General features: G+C 39.7%; 2 protein-coding genes across 2 annotated transcripts in view; one reads left to right on the forward strand and one right to left on the reverse strand.

The window, feature by feature from the left end:
- The window catches only part of LOC107537159 (broad substrate specificity ATP-binding cassette transporter ABCG2), a 39943-nt gene extending 17774 nt beyond the window's left edge, over positions 1-22169 (forward strand). Inside the window, exons 7-15 of the mRNA XM_087826609.1 lie at positions 235-339; positions 1268-1515; positions 5720-5802; positions 13684-13773; positions 14855-14979; positions 16174-16328; positions 18849-18938; positions 19808-19890; positions 21952-22169. Of these exons, the coding sequence (XP_087682735.1) occupies positions 235-339; positions 1268-1515; positions 5720-5802; positions 13684-13773; positions 14855-14979; positions 16174-16328; positions 18849-18938; positions 19808-19890; positions 21952-22099 (1127 nt within the window). The 3' untranslated portion in view covers positions 22100-22169. The remainder of the gene's footprint in view (positions 1-234; positions 340-1267; positions 1516-5719; positions 5803-13683; positions 13774-14854; positions 14980-16173; positions 16329-18848; positions 18939-19807; positions 19891-21951) is intronic.
- Positions 22170-25365: 3196 nt separating this feature from the next.
- Positions 25366-27773, reverse strand: part of PKD2 (polycystin 2, transient receptor potential cation channel) — a 49655-nt gene continuing 47247 nt past the window's right edge. The window contains exon 15 of the mRNA XM_087826615.1: positions 25366-27721. Within this exon, the coding sequence (XP_087682741.1) occupies positions 27509-27721 (213 nt within the window). The 3' untranslated portion in view covers positions 25366-27508. The remainder of the gene's footprint in view (positions 27722-27773) is intronic.

Below are 27773 nucleotides of genomic sequence, written 5' to 3' on the forward strand. Positions count from 1 at the left end.
TTAGTAGGTGGAGAAGCAACATTGCTAAAGCGGGTGCTGGCTTTGTGGCAGTCGCTAGCAGAACGCGGAGAACAGAACACACTCTTGGCTTCTTCCAAACGCCATCCTGCTGTGCCTCAGCTGCCTCTGCACATTGCCTTGCTTTGAGGAGCATTAGTCCAAGTTGCAGCTTTTTTTTTTCTTTTCAACATATGTATTGTTTTTCTTGTGTACCTGATTTGCCTTCTTTTGAAGGTCACCACTGTGAGCCCTATAATAACCCTGCAGACTTCTTCCTGGATGTCATTAATGGAGACTCCTCTGCTGTGCTGTTAAACAGAGAGGACCAAGATGGTGAAGGTATGTGCATCTGTCAAGTCACAGATTGTCACCTAATTGAACTGACTGAAGTGTAGCAGTGTGGTAGCTCATTAAAATGTGGCTTTGTGAATTTATATAACTAATGCTACCCTCTGATACCAGTTGTCTTAGTCCGTTTTAGCTATTGTAACAAGAATACCACAGGCTAAGGGGCTTAAACAACAGTCATTTCTCACAGTTTTGGAAGCTGGGAGGTCCATCGTCAGGTGCCAAGAGGTTGTTGTCTGTTGGGGCCCCACTGCTGGTTCATAGGTGAAGAACCATCTTCTCCTTGCCACACACATGGTGGAAGTGGGAAGGGAGCTCTATGGGGCCTCTTTAAAAGGGCACTAATCTCATTCATGAGGGCTCTACCCTCATGACCTAATCACTCCTGAAGGTCCCCATCTTCAAATACCAACACATTTGGAGATTGTCAGCATATGAATTTTGGGGGGACATAAACATTCAGTTTTTGCATCAGTCAACACAGATTTTGTTGCCCATGAGTGCTGTGATATGATAGTATAAGTTCTAAGGGAAGTTTTCATAAAAAATATGCTCATTTTTATTTTTTACAGTGTTTTGAAATAAGAAACTTAGCTATTTATGGATTTTCACATAGTAGAAAGCAAGGATCAGGTTTTATATTAAGAAATATAGCTCTCTATGGTAAGATTTTATTTTAAAAGAATTATGGCACAAATATAGTTATCAGTGGTTTTGCTGTATCTATAAGTTTATGAAAGTAATCAGGCAATTAACTATGTTTTTCTAATATGTAAAGCAATGACAGATCTAATAATTTTTTATACTCAATCTATAGAATTTAGGTGTTAGGGAAGAATCCAAGAAAAGGGTCACAGAAAAAGACATGCTAAATCAGTTATTTTGTTAATGTTTCCCTCTGTCCACTTTTATTCCAAAGCCAAGGAGACTGAAGAGCCTTCCAAGAGAGATAAGCCACTCATAGAAACATTAGCTGAGTTTTATGTCAACTCCACCTTCTTCAGAGACACAAAAGTTGAATTAGATAAACTCTCAGGGGTTGAGAAAAAGAAGAGCACAGCCTTCAAGGAGATCACCTATGCCACCTCCTTCTGTCATCAACTCAGATGGATTTCCAAGCGTTCCTTCAAAAATTTACTGGGTAATCCCCAGGCCTCCATAGCTCAGGTAACCTCCAGATTCTTGTAAGTATGCTGTGAAATACTCATGTGAAATCATTAGATTCTGATATGATCTATTGTAGATTATACTTCTCTTCCACCCACACTCACACCTCACTCCATTCGGGATATAGAAACAGGCAATAGAACAAAGAAAACACAAATAAATTTTTAACTCTGGATAACATTTTGTAGTTTTGGGGTTTTATTTGTAGAAAAAATTTTTTTTTTTTCTGAAAGGGTGAAGTAAAGGAATTGTTTAGCTTTGTGGTTTTCTGGTAGCTGCACATGTTCATTTCCTGATTTATTCAACAAGTTCTTATTGATCATATGCAGCATTTGGGAGCTTGTACACAGCAGTGAACAAAATGGGTAAAAATAATCCCTGCTCTCCTGGGGCATACTTTCCTTTGAGGAGAGACAGCTGATAAATTCATACAGAAATAAATTACATAGCGTGGCAGAAGGAAAAATGGGCCATGGAGAAAGTTTAAGCAGGTTAGAGGAGAAAGGAAGAGAGAGAGAAGGGAAGGAAATGGAAAGTGGGGGGGAAAGGAGGGTTGGTTGCATTTTAAATCGGGTGGTCAGGGAGGCCTTCGCTGGATGTCAGTGAGTGACCTGAACCTGGGAGGGGCCGCCACTGTCTGCGGGCAGAGCCTGTGTCCCGGGGCTGCTCCTCATCAGGGACCTTCGTGCACTTAGGGCTCTAATCCAGGAGAGCAGTGGGCACCTCAGTCAGTGTGCCGTGGACACAAAGGTAGTGAGCAGACTCCACTTCCCTTAAATAAGGCTGTTCACTGTCACATTAAACTGCTCTTCATTGAGATGAAATAATGCTCTTTCTCCTTTGGGCTGGTCCATTGATAGTTGTTGATTGTCGCTACTTTGTGATTTTCTGTTATTCTCAAGCTCTCGGTCGTATAAAATCCTAGTATTTCCACTTTGTTTGTGATCATTTCTAAGGATATTAGCCAGTTACTTTTGGGGTGGTTAATGTTATCATCGATCATGGAATTTCTGTTGACTGCTAAAAGATGGTACGTAGTTGGCTCTAATGAACCATTGCTGACTTCCTACCATGAGCACCATAATTTTCATACTTTAGTACTATTGCCCTCTGAGTATTAATACTAAGAGCCTAGATCCCTATCTGAGGTGTTCTCCTAATTGCTCCAGACATGTTTGGCACTTGTTATTTGGCACTTCTGTCAGAACATGAGCACTTTTGTACACTGTCAACCAAGAGTAAATTTCTATACTTTTAGAGTGCATTTGATGTCATTTGGAAACAAGTCTGGTGCATCGGGTCAGCCTGGTTACCCATTGCTCAACAGCGAGACGATGTAGTGGATGGAGTTCATTCTTCAGTGTGATTTATGCATCACCTTTTTTTACTTGGAAAATAACTTCAATATCTCTTGACTCTGAAAGTGATTTTTAAGTGTCTTATCCAAGTCACACATATTGTAGTTCTGGGCAGGGTGTGATCGGAGTTTGGAACTATTTCTTCTACAACACAATTCTGCATCTTTTGGTGCTAGACTCCCTGCAGCTGCAAACCCAAGGCTAGTACCTCCAGGTCAGATCTCAGCCTATTTGCTTCCTCAGTGAACTCAGTTTCACAAAAGGAATTCCGACAATGATCAGAGCCCTGGCAATCTCATAGAACAAGGATAGAACCTTGTATCTCTGAGCATCTGATTGTGGGGGGTGGGTGGTACAGCTCTTCTTTAGATTTTAAAATACCGGAATATTAGCTAAGGACAGGAGTAGGCAAACTTGTTTTATAAAAGGCCAGATCGTGAATGTTTTATGCTTTGCGGGCCATGTGGTCTTTGTGTCAGGTTGTCAGCTCTGCCATTTTAGGGAGAAAGCATCCATAATAATACATAAACAAATGGTCATGGCTGTGCTCCAATTACACTATTCATAGACACTGAAATTTGAATTTTATATAAATTTCAAGTGTCAAGAAATATTTTTTCTTTTTTTAACAATGGTAAAAATCATTGTTATCTCTTGGACTGAACAGAAATTGGTGATGGGCACTGTTTGGCCTGTGGGCCATAGCTCTCTGACCCCTGGTTCTGGGTTCTTAAACTTGCATGTATGTCATTTACTTCTCAAAGTGTTTGAATGTTTAGCTATAAAAATGTTTTATGGCTTTCTGCTGATAAATCTTGTATCTGTTGTCTTACAGCTGTACTTAGGTTTGAACTAGTCATTTACATGATTCAGACTTTGCCTCTGATAATGCACTGAACCAGATGTTGTATTTGGAAGATCTTAGAATGAACAGATTGTCTGTATAAGAAGATTTAATGTTCCTTTAATGTGTCAAGAGTTTTCTGATCAAATCAATTTGGAAAACATTATTATATCTCTTAAAGATTCATCATTTTTATAAGCATATTTAATCTTTGACTTTGGGTTAATTTTTATAGTTTGGGGCATAAACATCCCTGAGAACTCACCTTGAGAAATGTTGGTAAACACATTTGAACAAAGATGGAATCTCACATTTAGGGGATTTTTTTTTCCTGTACAAAACAGAAGCCAGATACACAGATACGCAGACAGGGTCTCTTTGTGTTTCATTGTGCAGTGTTTACTTTGTTTTCTTTTTCTTAACACAAGAATGAATAACATAGGCACACCTGGTGAAAACATGACAGTATGCCTGGATCAATCATTTTGTCGATATATTTGAAAGCTGACTTTGGAAATACTTTTAGAAACTGAATCTTTTTGGAAACATCCTAATAATAATGCTGATACTGTTAGTATAAAATAGCAAGTTTGAATGCAAAAGAAACAAAGCACGTGGAGTGTCCAGTTTAAAAAGTCTAAATATTCTTAAAGTTTACTGTGGGAAACACAGACTAGTATACATATTGATGGAGGCATCACCACTCACTCAGAAGCTTGATCTGTCAATATGAAGTACATATTTTCTGAGGGTAATTAAAATATGCAAGGGTAATAGATGTTTTTGTGAGATTTCTTACTGTCTTATTAGCAAAGAAATTTTTAAGGCCATCTTAGATCATCTTTCCAGACAGTGGTTTTCACAAAGCAGCCTTCACAGATCATGGTCCTGCTTTCCAACTTGGTTTGCTCATGTCTAAAGAGCGCTTGACAAGTTACTTCAAATCTGATACCATTGCACAGTTGTAGTACTGAGATTTGTTTTTTAACTTTGAAGGTTCCAAGGTACATGGTGGGATATTTTCTTTTGATTATTGTTATATTTTATATTTAATACAATTTAAAAGTACAATAATTAGAATATCCTCAAATGAATTATATCATAATAAAACCCTTTACCCTTTGCTTATAGAAGTGTCCCTATGAGACATTTTATCAATCTTAAGAACAGTAGTGATGTTTATTTATCCAGTCTTCCTAGGACTCATCAAATAGACTAAGTGAAGGTAGTAGGACTGGGAAAGAATCGGCAGCTTAGTTCTACACTGTGGGCTGTAGACCCTACGGCTGAGGCTACTGGAGAAGCAGTGACAGGAGAGCGGGTAAATGGAAGCACTTGTGCCCTCAGAGAAAGCTGGCTGAGTGCTTTGGTGATAGTGACAATGTGCTTTTCCTTGCAGGCATGGAGATTCCCTGGAGATGGATAGGCGGTTCCCAGATTACTCCTACTTCCTAATTGTGCAAAATTCCATTGTTAGAAATTTTGTTATGTGTGCTTTAGGAGTTACATTTATTTTTAATGTTAAGAATAAAGATATCCTGTTTTCACTTGAACCTCTTGAATTATTATAAAACAATGCATGTTCACAAGTACAAAGGTTGAGAGTTCAGGACAGAGCTCTTAGCCACTTGAATTTTATTTTCCTCCCCCAACAACTTTGCTCAGTGCCAGCACTGTTCCCCTGCTCTCTGTGGCATCCCCAGGCCCAGCAGCCTGAGCTGGACCCTGAACTGGCAGTGCCTGGGCAGCCCCTGGAGGAATCTTACTTTTCTAGTCACCTACTTTGTTTTCCTTCAGTCTCCTCAGCAACAGAGAAATTACTTTTATTTTAATTTAGAAGGCAGTCTAATAGCATACACTGTTTTATATTTTCCCAAGGACTTTGGTCAAGTCATTTAAAGTATCTATCTCAATGAAGTGATTTGCTTATGTAGCCATATATATTTGTAAGAATAAATGTGTTTCTACCTTTAATTGAAACTTTTTTTTTCTTTTTGAAAAGGTAATTGTAACAGTTATTCTGGGACTGGTTATAGGTGCCATTTTCTATGATCTAAAAAATGACCCTTCAGGAATCCAGAATAGGTAAGTACATTTGGATCTTGATTTTGAGAAAAAAAGCTGTTACTTTTTCAAGGTTATGAAAATTCGTTAAGACTTTGAATTTCAGACAAGTACAGGATGAATTGAAGACTAGAATAAGTCAGTGGATTGAAAGCTGCATGGAAATGTTATTTTCTTATATATATGGTGGTAAAATACACAGAACATAAAACGTACCCTCCTGTCCAGGTTTAGCTATGCGCTTCAGTGGCATTAGTGACACTCACATTGTTGTGCAGTTGCCACCATCCAACTCCAGGACACTTATTCCCAAAGTGAGTCTCTGTGCCCATCGAACAACAGCTCCCTGTCCCCCTTTCCCCAGCCCCTGGAAACCACCGTGATGCTTCCTGGCTCTGAGTTTGACTTCTGTAGGCCCCTCATACACGTGGACCATACAGCATTTGTCCTTGGGTGACTGGCTTGTTTTCCTTAGCATAATGTCTTCAAGGCTCATCCATGTGTAGCATGTGTCATAATTTCTTCCTCTTACAGGCTGAATAATATTCCTTTGTAACATTTTGTTTGTTTTACTCACCACATTTTGTTCACTCCTTTATCTGTCCATGGAGACATGGGTTGTTTCTGCCTTTTGGCTGTTGTGACTAATGCTGCTGTGAGCATGGGTGTACAAGTATATATCTGTTTGAGCTTCTGTTTGAAATTCTTTTGGATATACACCCAGAAGTGGAGTTACTGGATCATTTGGTAATTCTATTAATTTTTTTGAGGAACTCCCATCCTGTTTTCCTACAGCAGCATTTCTACCAGCTGTGCACAAGGGTTCTCCCCAACCTGGGCACCACTCACTCTTTTTCATTATAATAGTGAATTGGTATCTCTGTGGTCTTGAATTGTATTTCCCTAGTGATTAGTGATGCTGAGCATCTTTTCATGTGGTTCTTGGCCTTTTGAATATCTTCTTTGGAGAAATGTCTCTTCAAGTTCTTTCCCCATTTTTTAATTGGATATTTTTATTGTTGAGCCATAAGAGTTCTTTATATATTTTGAATATTAACCCCTTATCAGATATAAATTAACATATTTTCTGCCATTCTGTGGATTGTCTTTTCATTCTGTTGAAGTGTTCTTTGATAAACATAGTCCAGGTTTTCTATTTTTTCTTTGTTGCCTGTGAGTTAATTTCCATTCTATTTTTTGTTTTGTTTTAAATTTATGTTTATTGTTGAAAATATTAGATCTCTCCCCTTTTTTTCCCTATTGATCCCCTCAACTCCACATCTGCCTTCACCACACTATTGTCTGTTTCCATGGGTTATGCATATATACATATAAGTTCTTTGATTACTCTCTCTCCACCTACTCCCCCACCCCCGCCTTCCTACTGAGATTCTTCAGTCTGTCCCATGCTTCTATGTCTCTGGATCTATTTTTTTCCTTAGTCTATTTTGTTTATTAGATTTTACATGTGAATGAGATCATGTAAAACTGAATCAGGAAGAATCTGAAAACCTGAGTAGGCCAATAACAACTGATGAAATCGAGGCAGTAATAAAAAAAAACTCCCAGCAAACAAAAGCGCTGGTCATGACAGCTTCACAGGGGAGATTTCTAATTCTTTCAGTTGTAAGGTTAGTTTACTAAAAATTTTTCTTGCTTTTTGAAGTAGGCCTGCAGTGCTATGAACTTCCCTCTTAGGACTGCTTTCACTGTGTCCCACGACTTTGGGTTGTTGTGTGTTCATTTTCATTTGTTTCCAGGAAGTTTTTTATATCTTCCTTGATTTTATTGATAACCCATTCATTGTTTAATAACATGCTATTTAGCCTCCATGTGTTGGAACGTTTTTGAGTGTTTTTACTGTAGTTGATTTCTGATTTCATGCCCTTGTGATCTGAGATGCTTGATATGATTTCAATCTTCTTGAACTTGTAGAGACTTGTTTTGTGTCCTAAAATGTGGTCTGTCTTTGAGAATGACCCATGTGCACTTGAGAGGAATGTCTGTTCTGCAGCTTTGGGGTGAAATGTTCTGTAAATATCAATTAAATCCATCTGATCTAGTGTGCCATTTAGTCACTGTTTCTGTGTTGACTTTTTGTCTAGAAGATCTACCCAGTGAAGTCAGTGGGGTGTTAAAGTCCACGACTATGAGTATTGCTATTGATCTCTCCCTTAAAGTCCTTAAGGTTATTATTGATAGGTCCTTATCTATTGCCATTTTAATTCTTTATGCCTATGTTTCTCTCTCTGTTTCTCCTTATTATTACAAAAGTCCCTTTAACATTTCCTACAATGCTTCTATTTCTATTTCTAATTACAGCAGTCCTTTGACATTGTGTACAATGCTGGTTTGGTGATAATAAACTCCTTTCGCCGTTTTTTGACTGGGAAGCTCTTTATTTCACCATCTATTTTGAATGATAGCCTTGCTGGATAGAATAGGCTTGGTTTCAGATCTTTGTTTTGCATTACCTTGAGTACTTCATGCCATTCCCTTCTGGTCTGTAGAGTTCCTGATCAGAAGTCAGCTGACAGCCTTATGGGAGCTCCTATGTAGGCAACAGATTGCTTTTCTCTTACTGCCTTTAAAATTCTTTGCCTTGAGTTTTTGGCATTTTAATTATGATGTGTCTGGGCCTGGGCCTCTTTGGATTCTTCTTACTTGGGACTCTCTGTGCCTCCTGAACTTGTGTGACTTTTTCCTTGATTAGGTTAGGGAAGTTTTCTGCCATTATTTCTTCAAACAGTTTCTCTAACCATTGCTTACTTTCAACCTCCTCTGCTACTCCTGTGATTTGAATATTGTTGTGTTGCATGTTGTCCCACAGCTCCCTTAGACTATCCTCCTGTTTTTGAATTTTTTTTCCTTTTGGATTTCTGATTGATTTTTTTCTACCCTGTCTTCTAATTAATTGATCTGATCCTCAGCTTCCTCTAATCTATTGTTTATTTCTTCCAATGTATTCTTTATTTCTACTATGTCATTCTTCATTTCCTTCATAGTTTCCATATTTTTTTTTCATGCTGTTAAGCATCCTTATAATCTTATGTGATAGATTGCTATCTCCATTTCACTTAGCTCTTTTTCTGGAGACTTCTCTTGTTCTTTCATTTGGGGCTTGTTTTTTGGTCTCCCCATTTTGGCTGACTATTTGGGTTTGTTTCTATGTATTAGGTAGGCCTGCTAGGACTCTCAGTCTTTTTGCATGGTCTCTGGTGCAGGCCAGTTCAGATACTGTTTGTGACTGGCCTTAAGTATCCTGTTTGGAGCTATCAACAACCCATGGCTTCAGGTCCTCTCTGTTGGGGCTGGGTGCATTTGGACAGGACCAAGATGCACACCAAAATCTGCTTTTCCAAGGCTGGCGTCCAGAAGCAGATCAGGCAAAGACTCAAAGTACTCTGAAGTCTGCCTCTTCTTGCAGACTGATTAATCTGATTCTTTCAATGAGCCACAGGCAGTAGAAATTCCACAGGGTAGGGTGAGAGGTTTTCCAGCAGGGTGGGGCAATTGCTTCCCCCTCAGGCACAGCTGCTTGGCAGGTAAATGTCTGCCTCTGCAGTCTGGGGGAATGACTCAGCACAAGAATCCAGAGGGATGCCCTCTGAGCTCTATTTCCAGAGCCCACAACCCTAGATTCTCCTCACTCAGCTCCTGTTCACTCTGCCCTCCCTCTGCTGGAGCCCAAGGTGAGTGGCTGCACATGAAACTTTGTGTGTTTGCTCTTTAAGAGGGTGCCTGCATTTCCAGCCGTCTCTCCCTGGCAGACAGAAACCCCGCTGCTTTTGTGAAAAGCCAGGTGTTATGTGGGCACCTTTCTCAGTTCTGGTGCTCTTGGCTGGGAAGCCCAGCCTGGAGTTTAGGCCCCAGAGTCCTCAGTGGGAACCTCCCACAGCTGAGATCTCCCTCTGGACCTTCAGCTGCCTATGGGATCCCAGCCAGCCCTCTCACAACTCTGCACTTCCTACCAGTCTCTGTGTGGTCTCCACTTTTCCTCCTTGGTTATGAGGGCGCTCTCCAGCTCAACTTCAGTTGCAGTTGATTATTCAGGGTTGTTTTTCTATATTTTAGTTGTAATTCCAGTTTGGTCCTGGGAGAGTATCAGTGTAACTTCCACTCACTTTGCCATCTTTAATCTCCTCCGTTCGGTTTTTTGACTTGTTTTATATAGCGAGGTGATTTGGACTCAGTTTTTTCTAACTGTAACATGGAGTACTAGTGGAAAAGAATTAGAATACATTAAATTATTTAACACAAAACTATTTACTATAAAATAAATTTCTCTAATTTAGAAGGAATTTCACTATCTACTAGTCAGAATCATTATGAACATTACTGTACTGTTAAATGTAGGACTTAACAAATTGATCTGAATTATTGCCAGATACCATGTTTCTAAAAGTAGCTTTTACTTTTTAAATTAGTTTTTACTCATATATATAAGGCTTTTTTTGTGTGTGGTTATGGTATATGATTATCATTTACTCAGTTTACCTTTCTGAGTTTCAGTCACAGTGTGCCCTTAAAAATATTGTTTCATGATGAGACTTTTTAATGGGCTCACTACAGGTGTGTATACAGGTTCTCAGGGAGTTGAAGATAGCAGGGTTCTTTGGTTTGTGTAGTGAGAGCTGCCCTGTGTCAGGTGCTGTGCTCTCTTCTTTCTACCCATGGTCTCAGGTTACCCTCCTGCCCAGAGGGGCGGGTGGTATTATCCACACTTTACTATTGGGGAGAGCTGTAGTGGCTTTAGTTGAATTTATGTTGATGGAAAAAGGGTGATTGTTTATGAAAGAAAGAAAAAGCATAAAAATCAGTTTCTCAGTATGGATCAGATAGTGTCACTCTACAGTTAGATTATTATGGTAACTCCTTTCCAGAGTTATGCCATTGTTTTTCTCTATCCTTACCTGGGGGCTGTGCTCTTATCTGCACGGTTTCAAAACTTGATAGTAATTTATGACTTGTGCCTTTATAGATGCCATATTTTAACTTATCACAGGATTTAGTGCCTGTGGACCTTTTGTGTTGTGCAGTGGGAAGTATTTGGAAAAAAGTATTTGGGCACCCGTTCTTAACTGGAATTTTAAAGAGGAACTAGAAATCTAGCCGTTAAATATCTTGGAAGATGAATCCAGAGAAATAAAGGAGAGCTCTTGTTGTTTCTAAAAGTGTTTTCCGTAGAAATAGAGCATTGCCTTTATTTTAATTTGTATTTTTGACTTAAGCTTGCTACCGGTTTTTCATCATTTGAAATTTCTCTAGACGCCAGTGCTTTATTTCTCTTCTTTAGGAATGAATTATCCCAGGGAGGTGCTGTTTTTTCTCTAACCTATATAACTGACAAGCTGGTTTTTTGTTTTTGTTTTTTTTTACTTTTAAACTTTACTTATTGTACTTTAAAAAAATCACCATTAGCGCAGCTGGTGTTGCTCAGTGGTTGAGCATCAACCCATGAACCAAGAGGTATCCAGTTTGATTCTGTCAGGGAACATGCATGGATTGTTGACTCAATTCCCAGTAGGGGGCATGCAGGAGGCAGCTGATGGATGTCTCTCATCTATGTTTCTATCTCTCTATCCCTCTCCTTTCCTCTCTCTAAAGTCAATAAAAACATTTTAAAAAATATCTTTATTGATTTCAGAGAGAGGAAAGGAGAGGGGGAGAGAGAGAGAGAGAAACATCGATGGGAGAGTCATTGGTCGGCTGCCTAGCCCACAACCCGGGCATGTGCCCTGACCAGGAATCGAACCTCGATCACCTGGATCCTAGGTCGACACTCAACTGCTGAGCCACGCCCAGCCGGGCAATAAAAACATATTTTTAAAAAATAAAATTAAAAAATCACCATTAAATGCTGACCTCTTTATGTCCAGAGCTGTGAAAAGTAGGAGCTGTAAGGATGTGATGTTATACATTAAGCAATATAGTTTGTCTACTCATTTAGTGGCATAACTAAACTGAAGTAAAACTCAGTTGCAATTGTTGGAAAAAACCTGTTCAGGATTGAACTGAGGTCTTGGTTACCATCAGCAATCTCCCCTTGACTATGGCCTTTATTAATCAGGAGACATAGCAGCAGAGTAGATTAAGTTATTGGCACACACCATTCTGAATAAGGGGTCACAGGGCCGCCTGGAGGCCGGAAATCCGGCTGGTGGGTGCAGCTCCTGTTCAGGATCTGGGGTAGGACAGCGGGCTGGAAAAGTCTACAGGCAGAATGGTTATTGCACTCCTTTAAAAAACTCTCATTTCCTAAACCACGTCCTCGATGCTTTCCTCAAACGGGACAAGCTGGGTTTTCATCATGTGTAGATTATGAGCTTCTTTGTTCTGTTGGTTACCTTACAGAGTTGTGGTGATAGCTAAATAAATTAATGTGTATTAAGAAAAAAGGTCTTTTAAAAATGTATTTGGATCTGGAAATAGATATTAATGACATGTATGACCACCTTAAAAGGAATTAGAATAAATTGTTTAACAATAAAAACTGTGTTTACTATAAAATAAATTATCTTATGATTTAGAAGGAAATTCACTGTCTACTAGTTCAGAATCATTATGAACATTATTGCACTGTTAAATGAAAGACTGAACAAACTGAGCTGAATGTTGCCATGTCCCATGTTTCTGAAATTAGCTTTTCTTATGATATTAGGCTTTTTTAATTCTAAAAAGTTGCATAGCTGCTTGTGTACTGGGCCTAGCTATTTTCCATTTATTCATTATTGTATAAACATTTGCTTTTAAATCAGGCTGTTGCCTTAGCTCTGTTCTGTATTATTATCATTACTATTGGTGGTAAAAACAATTACTGAGTATCTATGAACTCTGTTTCTGGGGTTGTACCATTGGACTTACATAATGTGCCACTTCCTCTCTTAGTTTCAACTCGCATCCTTAATGTCAATTAAATTGTTTGGTTGTTCAGGGAAGCCCAACCCTGTTTCAGGTACGTTGGCATGCTTTCATAAAATTTATATTTTTATCAAACTGCAGATAAACTGAGTACTTTCCTTTTTAGACTTTAATTATTTTACTGAGAGGATTTGCTTTCATTTTGAGCACGTTGGAAACCTTGCTGGCAAAGGGTTGTCCACGATACTATGAAGGTTCTTCTGATGACTGTGTGAATGTATATTATAAGGTATCAATAGAGGTTTCCCTCCACTCTTTCATTTTGACTCCTCATGTCTTAATTTCTTCTTTATTCAACTTTGACAAAGTGGCTAATAGAGGCTTTAACCTTTGCAGGTTTTATTTGGCTGTTTCTCTGTTTGTACGTTGCGAATGGTACTTGTGTTTTTGTTTGTTAAAACTAAAGGTGGTAGCATTTTTATGACCTGTGTAATCAACCACAGACTGGATGGTTAAACAACAGAAATTTATTTGTTAAATTCTGAAGATTTGGGTGCCAACATGTTTGGATTCTGATGAGGGCCACCTTCTGGCTTTCTGCCTTCCTGCTGTGTTCTTGAATACAGAGAGAGCTCTGATGTCTTTCCCTTTTCTTCTAAGGTCACTAATCCCCTGATGAGCCTCCCCACCCCCATGACCTCATCTAAACTTCATTACCTTCCAAAGTTGCCGCCTCTAAATATCACATCGAGGGGTAGGGTTTCAACATGGGGATTTGGGGAAGACACAATTCAATCTATGGCAATGTAGGACTGTGAATTTCAGACTGTGCTCTGTGGAGTCCCAGGAGCACCACTGTGGAGGAGACACTGGGATGAGGAGAGGCCTGAGAGGACTCACATTTCCCTTCCCTCACTATTTTAACCTGAACAGTTGTTTAATGTCCTAAGATACCATTTGAGGGAAGGGTTTAGCAGTTAAGAATTTATCCAAGAATGTTTAATCCACTGCAGTACTTTTGTTCCCCTTTTCTCATCACAGAGCTGGGGTGCTCTTCTTCCTGACGACCAACCAGTGTTTCAGTAGTGTGACATCCGTGGAGCTCTTCGTGGTTGAGAAGAAGCTGTTTATGTGAGTACGTCTCTGTTCTGGGAAGGGGGCTGTCCAATGTCAAGGCTGTTGGTCAAACTGGTCACATGCAGAATTGGGCCACAGATTGGTTTCTGGGGATCACCAATGTTCATTGAGAAAAAGCAGCCAGGGCCTGGGAAGGAAGTCATGAGCATGTGGGGCCTGAGACCAAGGGAAAAAAGGTTTTCAGGATTAGGGCATAGCCCCAAAGGCAGAGAATGCAAGCAATGGAGGCTGAAAACAATCTTTTGTTTTAGCAAATAAGAAGTCATGAGGACCTTCACAAGAAAACATTGAGGGGGGCTCTATAGAGAGAAAGTAGTGGTTAAGTTGTAAATTGAAGGTGGGGGAATAAAGTTGACAAAGAATATAGGTCAAGCTTAGCCCTCAATGGAAGGGAGAATGGGAAGAGCCAGAAGGCAGCTGGTTTGTCTTCTGTGCTTTTCGAAATTGGAAGAGATCTGCCCATATTTACGTGCTGGGGGAAAGGAACCATCAGAGAGGGAAAGAATGAAGGTGTTGGTGGAAGAGTCTGGAATTGCACGAGGAGGATGTCGGGAAGAGGAGGGACCGAGGTCTTCACTGGGGAGAGAACAGGATTTGGTGGCTGACAGGGGTGTATGGTTGGGAGGCACAGTCACTGAAGGCAGAAGTGCCATGTTGTTTTTCATGCCGAGAATGGAAGGAGTGAGAAGGCTCAGTTATCTGGAGCTGCAGTGGGGGGCGTGCAGAATAGTGGCACCACCTTCTTCCTAATCAGCAGTGGGGAGAAAGCAAAGCCTGTGTGACCACTGAGATCGGCCACCTGGAGTGGGGGGTTCTGAGGCAGAGTGGGCGGCACCAGGAGAGAATCTGTAATGAGACGAGGGGTCATCGCACAGAGCTCTTGGGAATGACGTCTCGGGGAAGCGTGCACCTGAGATGGTGCCGGATGCTGACCGGGTGAAGGTGGCGGGGCAACCTGGAGGATGTGAGGAGCTGTAGTTGTTTAGACCCCTGCTGGCAGCAGAATGGCTTAATCACCTGCTCTGTGCCTTCTTAAACTAATGTGGGATGCATGGCATGAATTTTTGTTTTTTAGGCATGAATATATCAGTGGATACTACAGAGTGTCATCTTATTTCTTTGGGAAACTGCTATCTGATTTACTACCCATGAGGATGTTACCAAGTATCATATTTACTTGTATAACATACTTCTTGTTAGGTAAGCAATATGCCAAAAAGTTTGTGTCTGTAGTCTTGGATGTGAGGGGAAGTAATTTTTTAGGCAAGCATGTTTTTGGTTCCCAAAACTATAAACCAAACCATGAGATAAGGAAGCATCTATCTATTGTGCACACTCTGAAATAACTATTCTCTGATGACATTTATGTCAAGACGTTCCCTAAACTAATTTTTACACCTACTTATAGGGCTATATTTTGGAAAGAATATAGAGAATATTTGAGATTGTGCTCAAGGAGCTGGAGCTGGGGTATTTATTACCTAGCTATTTATATGCATATATAGTGAAAGAATGAGACTTTGGGGCTTATTGGTTTAATAAGAATACTTTTTAAATAAATGTAGACAGATTCATTTATGCATCATGTTTAGGCTTCTCTCCAGGCTCCTTGTTTGGAATTTCCATATATTTCACTGATATACACACATAGATACTCATAATAAATATATATTTTTGGCAAAGCACTATGGGACAAGATCCACTGATTTGGTTTAAGCCTCCACTTTACAAATAAGGGGGGTGCATCATAGAGAATTAGCCATAGAACCTGGAGCCTCAGCTCCTGACTGCTGTTCTTATGGCTGCTCCAAAACCTCCAGAGTGTATGACCCATAATAAGTGCCTGTTATAGTTTACACGGTAGTTCTGTGAACTTCATTTGACCCCATCCTCAAGCCCAACTGCTATGGTACGTTGTCTCAGAGCCTTGGTTCTGGAAACACTTTCTCAGACAGTGAAACTCCTGGGAGGTCATGTCACCCTGATCTCCCAGTGTCTTCACTGACACAGTTACAGCGAACAGTGAGGGATGTGGTGATGTCTGGGGGAAGCATGTGCTCTCGACACGTTTCCTTCTTAGAGAGAAGGCAGTAGAATTCTGGCCAGTGTGTTGCCTCCAGCCCTCCATCTCAGGCACTCAGAAATTGGTAATAATCACACAACAGGGAGCATGGGGGTTACGTGAAAAAGTGTTTATGCAGTTGTATAAAAAAGAAAACAGTATGATATTTTTATACAGTTATATGGGGGGGCAATGAATTTGGTGAGTTGGGGTGGTTCAATAGAGGATGAATTTTTATAATCTCATATTCATTTCTCAAAATATTTGCACAATAAACAATCCCCAGTACACAGTGACCTGGCAGTTGGATTAACCCCCGTTTTCTTCCTAAGGACTGAAACCGGAGGTGGAGGCCTTCTTCATCATGATGTTCAGCCTGATGATGGTGGCTTACACGGCCAGCTCCATGGCACTGGCCATAGCAGCAGGGCAGAGTGTGGTATCCATAGCATCACTTCTCATGACCATTTCTTTTGTGTTTATGATGGTGAGTGGGAACTGTGCTGCTCTGAGAAGGAATTATTTCCTCTGTTCCTTCCCACAAGTTTACCTGTCATGGAAAGCCTGCTTTGAGGATTTTGTCAATGAGACTCTTAACTTTAAAGAAGCCATATATTAAAATATAACTTACATTAGAGATGGTACGAGCTTTTTCTCGACCTTACCCAGCTTTGTTTGTACTGGTCTACTATAATTCCTATAACTTCAATTAACATGTTCTTACACATAAGATTTTAAAAGATGTTTCTTGGTGACATTCAGTGAAAACTTGATGACTGGGGACTTCAAAGCCAGAAATATTTCAACCGGAAGATTCTCTTATAAAAATGCCAGGTTCACTGTCTCACTTCTGCGCTGGTATTAGAGCACTGTTGGTTATTTCCCCTGCAGCTGAGTTGGTTTGTTGGATCAAATACTTTCTAAGGGAAAAGTTAAGCTCCATTAGAAGTAGAACAGTGTGTGGCATGGGTAACCTATCTTGGTTCTTCCTATATTTTACAAAGGAGTGTTTTGAAAATACTGAAAAATTCCAATGTCCACATAATACTAAGTTCCCTCTTTTCTGGGTTCCTGACATTCTCTTCTATCAATATATTCCTGGTTACCTTTGTTTTTTAATGGTTAAATAATCCTAATTTTACATACCCCTAACTTTTAAAATATATTTATTATATTTTTTTATTGATTTCAGAGAGAGGAAGGAAGAGGGAGACAGAGAATCATCAGTGATGAGAGAGAATCATCGATTGGCTGCCTCCTGCATGTCCCCTACTGGGGCTGGACCTGCAACTTGCATGCCCCTATCTTTTGCATGCACATAGATTAATGAATGAATAGGTGAAGGGAACCAGTTAGTACAGTGATTTTCAGCTGGTGTGCCACAAGAAGCACACTGGTGTGCTGCAAGAATTTTTAAAACATGCAATACCTGACTACTTAGGGGCGTTGACCTCTTTTCCCATAGATTGTCAAATTAAAAAATGACAACAGCCAACGCAACCATAGCCGTCCGTTGTGAATGAATCATAATCATGCCTGATTTTGTCAGATCAGCAAAAAATATATTTTTTGGTGTGTCACAGAATTTTAGTAATTTGTGTATGTCATGAGATGAAAATGGTTGAAAAGTGCTGAGTTAGCACATTTTCCCATACTCCAAGTAAACAGGAATGCTTAGCCCAGTTAGTTACTACACATGTCCTTTCTGCTAGAGTAGATGTCTTTAAAAGTTTGTAAACAGCACACTCTTGCCATTGACAACTACCATCTAAACATTATTGAGAAAGTGATAAACCTTTTGCAAATTTCCTATAATGTCATCCAATTAAGAAAATATCCTTTGTCCTGGCCGGTGTGCTCAGTGGTTAGAGCGTCGACCTGTGCAGCAAAGGTTCACCGGTTTGAATCCTGGTTCAAGGCATGTACCTGGATTGCAGATTCAATTCCTGAGCCTGGTCAGAGCATGTGTAGGAGGCAACCAATCGATGTGTCTCTCTCACATCCATGTCTCCTTCTCTCTCCCCCCCCACCTCCCTCCCTCCCTTCCACTCTCTCTAAAAATCAGTGGAATAAATATCCTCGGGTGAGGATTAACTATATATATATATGTATATATATATACACACACACACACACACATATATATATCTATACACACACACACATATATACTTCAATATATAAAAATGTTTTGTTTGATATATTAGATGTTTTGATTTATTATTATTTAATGGTTTATACATAGAACTTTTAAAACCACACATAAAACCATATTTTACTGGGAGATGTTATATACTAAATGCTTGGTTAGATCAAGTTAAAAAATATGTATTCCCACTACCACCCTGTCCTTGTTCTGCCCATCCCAGTATCCAGTGTGCCGGTTAGGAGAAGTTTGTATGAGCCTCTTCCTGGAGTGGTTCTTCCTGGGTCACCATGGCAATACTACTTTTGGTAACTTTAAATGAAGGTATTGACCATATTTTATGCTGCAGTTTGCCACTTTATATCTAGGCTTTGGGTTATTTTAAGCTTCCATTCTAAACCCCAAATTATTCCTAAGGTCATTTGGATAGAATGCAAACCCTTGAAGATCACAAAGCTTCCTGTGTTAAGGAAGTATAGAGGCACATGAGGTGCTCAGGATATGTGCTGGTGTGTCTGTTGGTGGGAACATACAGTTGTTGTGTCATTAGAACAGTCAGGACTGTGGACCTTCCATTGTGTGCAGTTACAGAGAAAGTAAAAGCCTTGAAAATTACAAATCTTCTAATTAAATGAAATATAAATACACTGCCATTCCTTTAAAACCACAAACAGCCTCAGCTAAGAGAGGAATACACATGCAAAGAGGATATGGTGTTTAGAGAAGTGAGAGGAATTTCAAGAACGTGTTGTCCTCAGCAGAAATGTTTGCAAGGTTGTAGGGGAGTTAAAGAGGGTAAGCTTTAGAATTCTTCATGACACCAGGCCACCAGTTCTGATTGCTGGGATTTGCTCTTTGTAGATTTTTTCAGGGCTGTTGGTCAACCTCAGAACCGTTGTGCCTTGGCTCTCATGGCTTCAGTACTTGAGCATTCCTCGGTATGGCTATGCGGTAAGTTGTCCTCTTTTGTCCCTGGGACCAGTCTGTTTCCAAGCTAGGAATATCAGATTAAAGCCTGACCACCTCATGTCCCCAGTCATGAGCTCCCAGGGATTTTCTTTTATGAGCAGTGAAGGAGTGTTTCCTATTAAGCCTTAGATTAATTTGGCTTTCCCATCACACTATTGTGTGGTGGAGGTGAAGGGTGGGGAGATAATTCATTGTGAAGCAGGAAGATTAACCAATTGATATAAAAAATGTAGTCGGTTTTCAGTTCAATAAGGAAATACATGAGAGGATGAGAGCCTGGGCTACATCTTGTTTTCCTAGACTACATATTTTATATTGCAGAGGAAATTAGGAAAACCAAGACCATATAACATTCACAGCCACTACTGGCATTAGAATCTAATCAACTCCAGCGAAAACTGTCTGTGTCTTAATATAGTAAAATTGAGTTTCAAATCCCAAGAATTACAACTGGTTTTGATTAAAACAAACAAGAACCGTATAAAAAAATGTTACCATCAATTAACAATAGTCATTGAGAACCATTGTATCATTTTAATTATAGTGTTTTGAAGTTATAACATTGAGGGGAGAGGAGGAAGATGCTGTGCTGTAATATAGCCAGAGGTCTTCCCTCTTTGCCAAGCACTTTATTTCCTTTGTATTAGAAGCCAAAATTTTAACCCTAGGCCCCTTGATTGCCAGGAACAATCATTTTAGTTGCTGTGTTATGACAAAGACTGTGAATGTGAAGCTTGGTTTGTTTTCAGAAATAATCATAAAGATTAAACTAGGAGGACAGGATTGTGATAATTTTTTGGAAACGTTCAAACTAAAACTATTTACCTTGCCCACTCCACCTTGCGTTATAGGCTTTGCAGCATAATGAATTTTTGGGACAGAACTTCTGCCCGGGACTCAATGTCACAGCAAACAATACCTGCAGCTTTGCAATGTAAGTTTACATTCAGTGTCATAAATGGGCTTGCTTACTGTGTGGTGTGATGGAGAAAGGCCATTGGGCTGAGCTGAGGTGACTCCTTTCAGGGACACTGGCTTCTCTGAGACTTTTCTTATCTGTACGTGAGTTGTTGTCCATTAATGCATATGAAAGTACAGTACAACTCCTGGATATTCTACTGTGGTCAAAACTGTCTTTGTGGTCAAAACTGGCTTTAAGTTGGAAAAATGTTTCCTATGTGCTGTTTGTTTTGACCCTTTTAAAAGATCATTTTGCTGTTTTGATTGTGGGTGTGAGATTTGATTTTCAACATTTGCTTTTGAAATGAGCTGCTTTGATATGTTAACAAGGCCTTACAGTGTGTGCACCGTATAGGTTATGTGATGTGTATGGTCCATACACTTAGGGCTTCCTGTGACTCCAACCCGTGGCCAGGAGTAAGGGCTGAAAGGGCAGCAGATTTGGCAAAGGAGTGAACATTTTCCTGCCACAGTCCTGGCACTTGTCTCCTACATTTAGGAGACACCATGAAATCAAAGTCTGCACAGTTTTTGTTTGTTTTTTAAACTGACTTGGAATACTGCCAATAGAGGGATGTATCCTCTAAAAAGGAACACATCTTTCAGTAAGCTGAGAAGGAAATCTTATTTTTTGCATAATGTCAATAAAACAGGAATGCAGATTGTAATAAAATAAGAGGATATTGTTTTAAAAATTAAATGACACTTTCCTTGTTGATTGTTAATGGTTTGATTTTGATACATTAATGGAAGAAAAGAGAACGCTGGTATCCTAAATATCATGACCATTCATGTAGAACAGAAATAATACTTAATAAAAGCACAAATTGCTATTTTGAAGTACTGTTGGCTCTTGAACAACACAGGTTAGAACTGCACAGGTCCACTTATATAGGGACTTTAAAAAAAATAAATACTCTAAATCTTTCTTTTCCTTATGGTTTTCTTAATATTTTATATTTTAGCTTATTTATTGCAAGGATATAGTTTTAATACATGTAATGTAAAATGTTAATTGTTTATGTTATCAGTTAGGCTTCCATCAACAGTAGAGTATTGGTAATTAAATTTGGGGGGAATCAAACGTTACTTGTGGATTATTGACTGTGTAGGGGTCAGCGCATTAACCCCCACACTGTTCAAGGGTCAACTGTGTTGCCAGGAAACCTCTAAGAAGGGAAGATTTCTTTATCTTGACCACTCCCTCGCTTTTGATCCAGATATGACATTGTTTTGGAACTGCTAAATTCCAAGAGTCATACAACAGTAGTACCAGACCATAATTGTGGCTGTGCCCAGTATTTTTAGTAGCAGGTGCTGATCTAACCTGGGGCAGGGCTCCTCCATCCTGCTCCACTCCAGCTGCCATGGAGGCCTCACCTGGTGACTGGGCCTCTGGTGAGGTCTTGTGGCCGAGCGTCTGCCCTGCTCATTCCGGTCTTGGCGCCAGAGCTGACGGACTGCGACTGTGAGGAAGCCCTTCCTCACCCCTTTTTCTGGTTTTGGGATTCTCAGCCTGCTTTCTTTTCATGGCTGATTTGTGGGTAATGAGTTCTATGAAGAGCTTGGATCAGTTCTGTAAGGGCCTAGATGTGACCTGTGAAAGCGGAGGTTTTCCCCTTCAGGAGTAAGTGAAAATTTGCTTGATAACATTTCTGCCCTTTGAAGTGAGCAGCTTCATAGATTTGGAGCCAGATGAATCTGGAGAGGAGAGGAGAGGATAGTAACTTGGTTCAAAGTGTGAGTCTGGGAACTTGGCCAAGTTCCTTAAGCTTTTGTCTCTTTGTCTTTTAAATGTGTACAGTGTCCACCCCATTGAGTTGTTTTAGGGATTGATTAACTAAACTTATATGCAGGTTGCTTAGTGTGGTATCAAGCAGACTTGTAAGTCCTCATTGACTGGTACCTGGTATATGTGAAGGGATAGTTATCTCAGACTTGGTAATCTATAGACTTCTTTGAGGAAGAGCGAATGTATTGAGTAAAATTGGACAGATGCTAAGAATGTATTCGTGTTTTTTCTGTTGAATTTCAGATGTACTGGAGAAGAATTTTTGAGAGACCAGGGCATCGACCTCTCACCTTGGGGCCTGTGGAAGAATCACGTAGCCTTGGCATGCATGACTGTTATCTTCCTTACAATTGCCTACCTAAAATTGTTATTCCTTAAAAAATTTTCTTAAATTTCTCTTGAACTTACATGATTTATGTACACATTAAAAACAGAGCATCATGATCTATATATTCAATGAATTTTTTTGGTGTCTTCTCATTTGCCATCATATTATTGTTCAGCCACAATTATTTCCCACAGAAACCATCATAGAAATCACAATGAACTGAATTACACGTGAAAGAACCCAAGTCATTATCTAGTGCTATTGTGTACTGCTTATTAGTTCATCTAGTCAGACGGTAACTACGGGGGAGAAATCTAGTTTAATTAATTGACGGGGAAAAAAGGTTGAATTCTAGACGCATTACAAGTCACTAATATCTGTTAGCAGCTTCCTCGTCTTTAAACTGAGTAAGTGTGCCAGTTGCCTTCCAGCTTCAATATGAAATGAATCTATGATCTGCCCTTATTCAATAAATAAGAAATAACAACTGTATTGATGCTGAGGTGGAAATATGAAATCTAAACTATGTTGGAAAAACCCAGTGTTATTTATAGGGTAAAAAACCCATTATGATAGAAAAAGCTTTGATTAAACCTTGAAAGCTTAGCAGAACTTAGAGATTTCTCTGTCGGGTTCTACCTGAAACTGTCTGCCACTGAGTCACTTTGAAATCTGCACACTGGTGGGACAGCAGCCAAAGAAATCAGTTATCGCATTGGTCATTGCTGTCAGGAGAGGCTAGACTTTACTATTTTATAAGGGACAGAATTTACAGAGGTAACTTGGGGTTTCCATGTCCTGAGTTTATAGTAAACGGGCAATCCAAACAACCGCAGCCTGGAAAACGACAAGGGACTTTGAGCCCTTAGCAAAGGGGGTGTGAATTATCACAAGAGAGCAGCTTCCTACAGCTGAATTATTGGCCACAGCGAGGGAGCTCTGGAAAGTCATGGAGAGGGGAGATGTGACATAATTATGGCCTTGTGACAAGCAGTGGCAATGGGACTAGCTAGTTCCACTAACCTTCCTGTGTCCTGTTTTCTGGAGAGTATAGCTGGCCTCCTTCAAAAAGCCCAGAGTGGACTTAGTGTGGGCATGAGTGGGTCTGAGTGGGGCAAGGGTGGATGAAGTAGATGCTTTTGGTGCCCTGGGTCATATCTCCTCTGCACCTCTGACTTCGATGGCAGCTGTGGTCAAGCTCCATGTGAGCCCAGATCGTGTTGATAGCATCCCTCCTCAAGCAACAGAAATCCCTTCACTTTGCTGCTGGGAGGCCTTCTCCAAAGCTGAAAGAACCTGCTCGGCCTGAGGGCGGCATAGCCTGGAAGAGCAGGTGTCAACACCGCAGGGACACCCCTCAACCAACAGGGATTGGGGCCAGTGGACAATGCCCCAGGCTTATGTTCTTCAGACGGGATCATGGGAGGCATTTTGTAGTGTTGTCAGAGGTGGGCTTGAGCTCTTGTTGCCAGAGGGCAACTGCATATGGGCATTTCCTCCTTTCCTGGCCCTCGGTTTCCTGCTCCAGCTTCCTAACATCACCTCCCAAATAAATGACCTCAACTCAAGTCCTTGGCTTTTCTTTTAAAGGAACACAAACTAAAGCACATTTCCGTTGAGACCAGAAACAAGGCAAGCATGTCTACTATCACTGCTGCTCTCTGACATGATACTGTCCTTAAGTACAAATGAGCGGGTCTCCTACATGGAAAACCCAGAGTCAATACAGAATCTATCAGTGCTAGCAAAGGAATTCAACAAGTGTGATATGTAAAATTACTTTATAAAAAATTAGTAATTTTTTTCTATATCAGCAATAACCAACTAGAAAATATAATGGAAAAAGGATTCTGTGCATAACAGCAATAAAACTATATTAATATATAAGATCTTTAAGAAATTTTAAGGAACATTTAAAGGACATTAAGGATGTTCTGGATAAATGGAGAGTCATGTTTCAGATATTGTAAAATGGCAGTTCTCCCCAAACTAATCAATAAACTCAATGTAATTCCAATTAAGTTTCAGTGGGACTTTTTTCTCTACCCTCTCCACCCTAGGAACCCATTAAATTTATTCTAATACATTATTTGGACTAATAAAGGTTCACAAAAATAGCTTAGTCAATTTTGGGGAAAAAAAAAGGGCCTAAGAGGAGAGCACATATGAAGAACTTACTACATATGATGACATACAAAGACATAATAAAAAAAGTTGTTATGCATCAACATTCAGAAATTGGTGTAACAGACTAAAGAGTTAAAAATAGATACATACGTATATGAACCTGAACTATATTAGTGACACCAGGAACTAGTAAGGGAAAGACTTATTTTATAGAGAGTATTAATAAAACTGGTTCATTATATGTAGAAAAATATGGATGGACCTTATGCAGAATTACTCCTAAAATGTATTACAGTACATGTGAAAGGTAAGACCATAAATTTAATAAATAAAAGTTGTGATCTTACAAAAGTCTGTAACACTCCAAAACCCAATAAAGTAAAATGAATAAATTGATTGAATTTACTATATAAAAACTGACAAAGTTATCAGTTGGATGAGAGATATTAATGAAATCCAGAACTGATACAGAATTAATACTTAAACCATACAAGTAAATTTTGCAAATCAACAAAAAAGACCTTGACTCAGTGGAAAAATAGGCAATGAACAAAAAACATACTTGTTTCCCATTAGATCAAAGTGTACGGTTTTAAAGGGTTTAATAGGAAATTTACAAAAAGAGAAACCCAAATGTTGACTGACTATGAGGGGATGTTTAACCTCATTAGGAATCAAAGGGAAAACAAAATGAGACCTCACTTAAAACCGTTCCATTTACAAAGATTAGGAAGCTGAATGCACCAGAGCTGGTGAGAGTGTGGATCAAAGTGGTACTCTCGTGCATGCAGTGCAATGACAGACTGGTGCTGTCATTCTGGAGGGCAACCTCTTCTGGGTAGAATTAAATATTTGTATACCTGGGACTCAGCACTCCAACTCCTGTAACATACCCACTGAGGAATCATGAAAAGTAAATAAGGAAATTATGTGCAAAGATTTTGAAATAGCAGTGATAGTAGAGCCAACCATTCACTATAGGAATGCAAAAGTAAAATGTGGAGATGCTACTAGGAGATACTACACAAGCGTCAGAATAACCTATTAGAGGCATATGCTAAAGCAGTAATGTGTCAATCATGTGGTTGTTGGACAGAAAAAGGGAAGATGCCTCTTTCAAAGTCTAGGCCTTTACTATTAGCCTCATCGTACATGGCAAATGACCCACTGCTTCTACTTAGGAAACAGACAACTCTTAGATCTGCTTTTATATCAAGTCTTTATTAGGAAATAAAGTGCTCAGTATTATACATTAATGAAAGTCTCGGCTGCTAAGAGGGACCTGCACAAGTAACATCTTCTGAATAACATTAATATAAGGGGAAGATGACAGCAGAGGAATGAGACTGAATTCTCCATGACTAAAGAAGAATAAGAATTGTAATTTGAGTCAAAAGAAAGAATTTTGCAAAATTTTACAGATGAAATGAAAAACAGTATAACAATAAGTATCATAAAACATTTTCTAGTGACCATAATTGATATATGGCACGTAGTCAGTACACATGGATGCCACATAACGGCTGCACTTCAAATTGAAGTTTGTTTACATGTAACAACATGGTTCACATATATAAATACATACACTCGCTATCCCTGGAACGCAAACTTTAGTACCTAGTAACAAAGGACTTTGGGTAGCATGTGGAAATAAAGTAAAGATGAAGATGAAGATGAAGCCATGGGCTATAACTGTTAAAGAAACCCAATGTGAATCACTTCTATAGCAGTGAGCTTAGAAAGGTCTGTTTGTTCATGTTTTCATTGAAGATTTGACTGACACATTCTACCGATTAAATGAACAACATGGGAATTAAAATACAGAATTAAAAACAGGCCTCTCTTCTATTCTCCAAGTGAGTTATTCACCAACACTGTATTCTCTTCTGCTTGTCCCATTAGCTCTCAAAAGGTCATCTTACTCAACACTTTTGAAAAGTAAGATTTTTACTTTTTACTGAGAAATGATTTCTTTCCCATAAATTGGGTGAGACACTCTCCTAATGAAAAGACAAACAAGCAAACAAAAAAACTGCTGCAAACTCAAACTTTGGCTGATACCTTCTAATAATGGATGACCTTTCAATACCCAAAACTCCTTTTCATAAAATTGAGCTCCATTTAGAGTATAAGTTCTAGGTTTGAAATGCAGGGTCAAGAACATCTGAGTTATGTATTCTTAAAACAGTACAAAACACAAACTTTAGTTTTTTATCTGAATATTTTTATCTGAATTTCAAAACTCCCTTGAAATTTTGTTTAAAATGAACATATTTGCTAAAATTTTCAGTACCTTTTAAAAAATTTAGTAAGTGGCTCTTCCTAGATTAGTTGCAACATTACACCCAGTTGCAAAAAAGTTGAGCCTTATGGAAAAGAGAATCTATAGAAAATCTTTATGCTAAACTAATTATCAGAAACAGTTGAACTTAGTGAAAAGGCTCCTTCCCATTCTCCTATGTTAAAGTCAAAAATTTTAACCCATAATTGATCTTTGGTGGTTTCATCACAGCTCATTTCAAATGAGAGTGAAATAGTATAAAAATTAAGTAAAACAGTTATTCCCACAGACATTAGCTATGATTTAAAAAAAAAGTATATAATTCAACATTTATCTTAACCATTCATACAAATTCTAGCATAATGACTACATACCCATTCTATGGTTTGGAGTTCTTTTCCAGCTTGTCTTTTAGAAAAGTTTACCCCAGGAAGGTAGTTGAAATAAAAGGCTCTTTTCTTTTTTTTTTTAAAAAGCTATATATTAAGCCCATGACCCAAGCCTGAATGGGAAGGAATGCCCTTCCCTTCCCTTCACACACTGGGCTAAAATGACAATACTGATTTTTATGATTGAAAATAAAACTCAGAAGCCTTTAAGCAGTTCTTTTCTAGCTTAAAAGGCAACTTCATTGTCAACTGAGAAGACTCAGTCGTGGTACCAAGTGAGTGTACCACTTCTTGTATTTTACAGAGACTTTTTTAATGTACTCAATATTTACACCTAATTACTTATATGAGTAAAAAAAATCATTTTTGATCCATGGGCGAAGTTGATCTAAAATAAATTAAAGTGCAGAAGAATTAACGGTTGGTCCCAAAGACCAACATCATGTGGTGGTCAGGGCCTGGAGTAGCCTTGCTTTATCACTGATGTCTGTGCCGCAGGAACGTAGCTCCTGCTCATGCCGATTAGCCTGCGGTGAACTTGGCTTCATTCTCTTTTGTTTCGCCACAGGCCCAAGAGCCTGTCGATGACGCAGAGCGAGGACCTCCTGCGCCGTGTCCTTGGAATGGCCACTCACGACCTTCTCACTTACGGAACCGCGCTTGCTAGCCCGAGCCCTACACGCGCATGTCGGGGCTCCCGCGGCCCCCCGCGCCCTCCGTTCCGTCGGCCGACTGCGCGGACGGGGGCCGCGAGCTGCGGGGGCGCGGGGCGCCGGGCGCGGGGCGCGGCGGGGCGGCGCCGTCGGACTCCCAGCGCTCCAGCTCCTCGCGCACCAGCCGCTCCATCTGCTCCCTGTGGATGTCACTCTCCCGGCCCAGCCTCTCATCCTGATGGAGAAAAAAGAAACCGGGAACTTAGGGAGAGACGGGTGCATGTTCT

The sequence above is a fragment of the Miniopterus natalensis genome, chromosome 1 (assembly GCF_054644295.1).
Source record: "Miniopterus natalensis isolate mMinNat1 chromosome 1, mMinNat1.hap1, whole genome shotgun sequence".
Taxonomy (NCBI): domain Eukaryota; kingdom Metazoa; phylum Chordata; class Mammalia; order Chiroptera; family Miniopteridae; genus Miniopterus; species Miniopterus natalensis.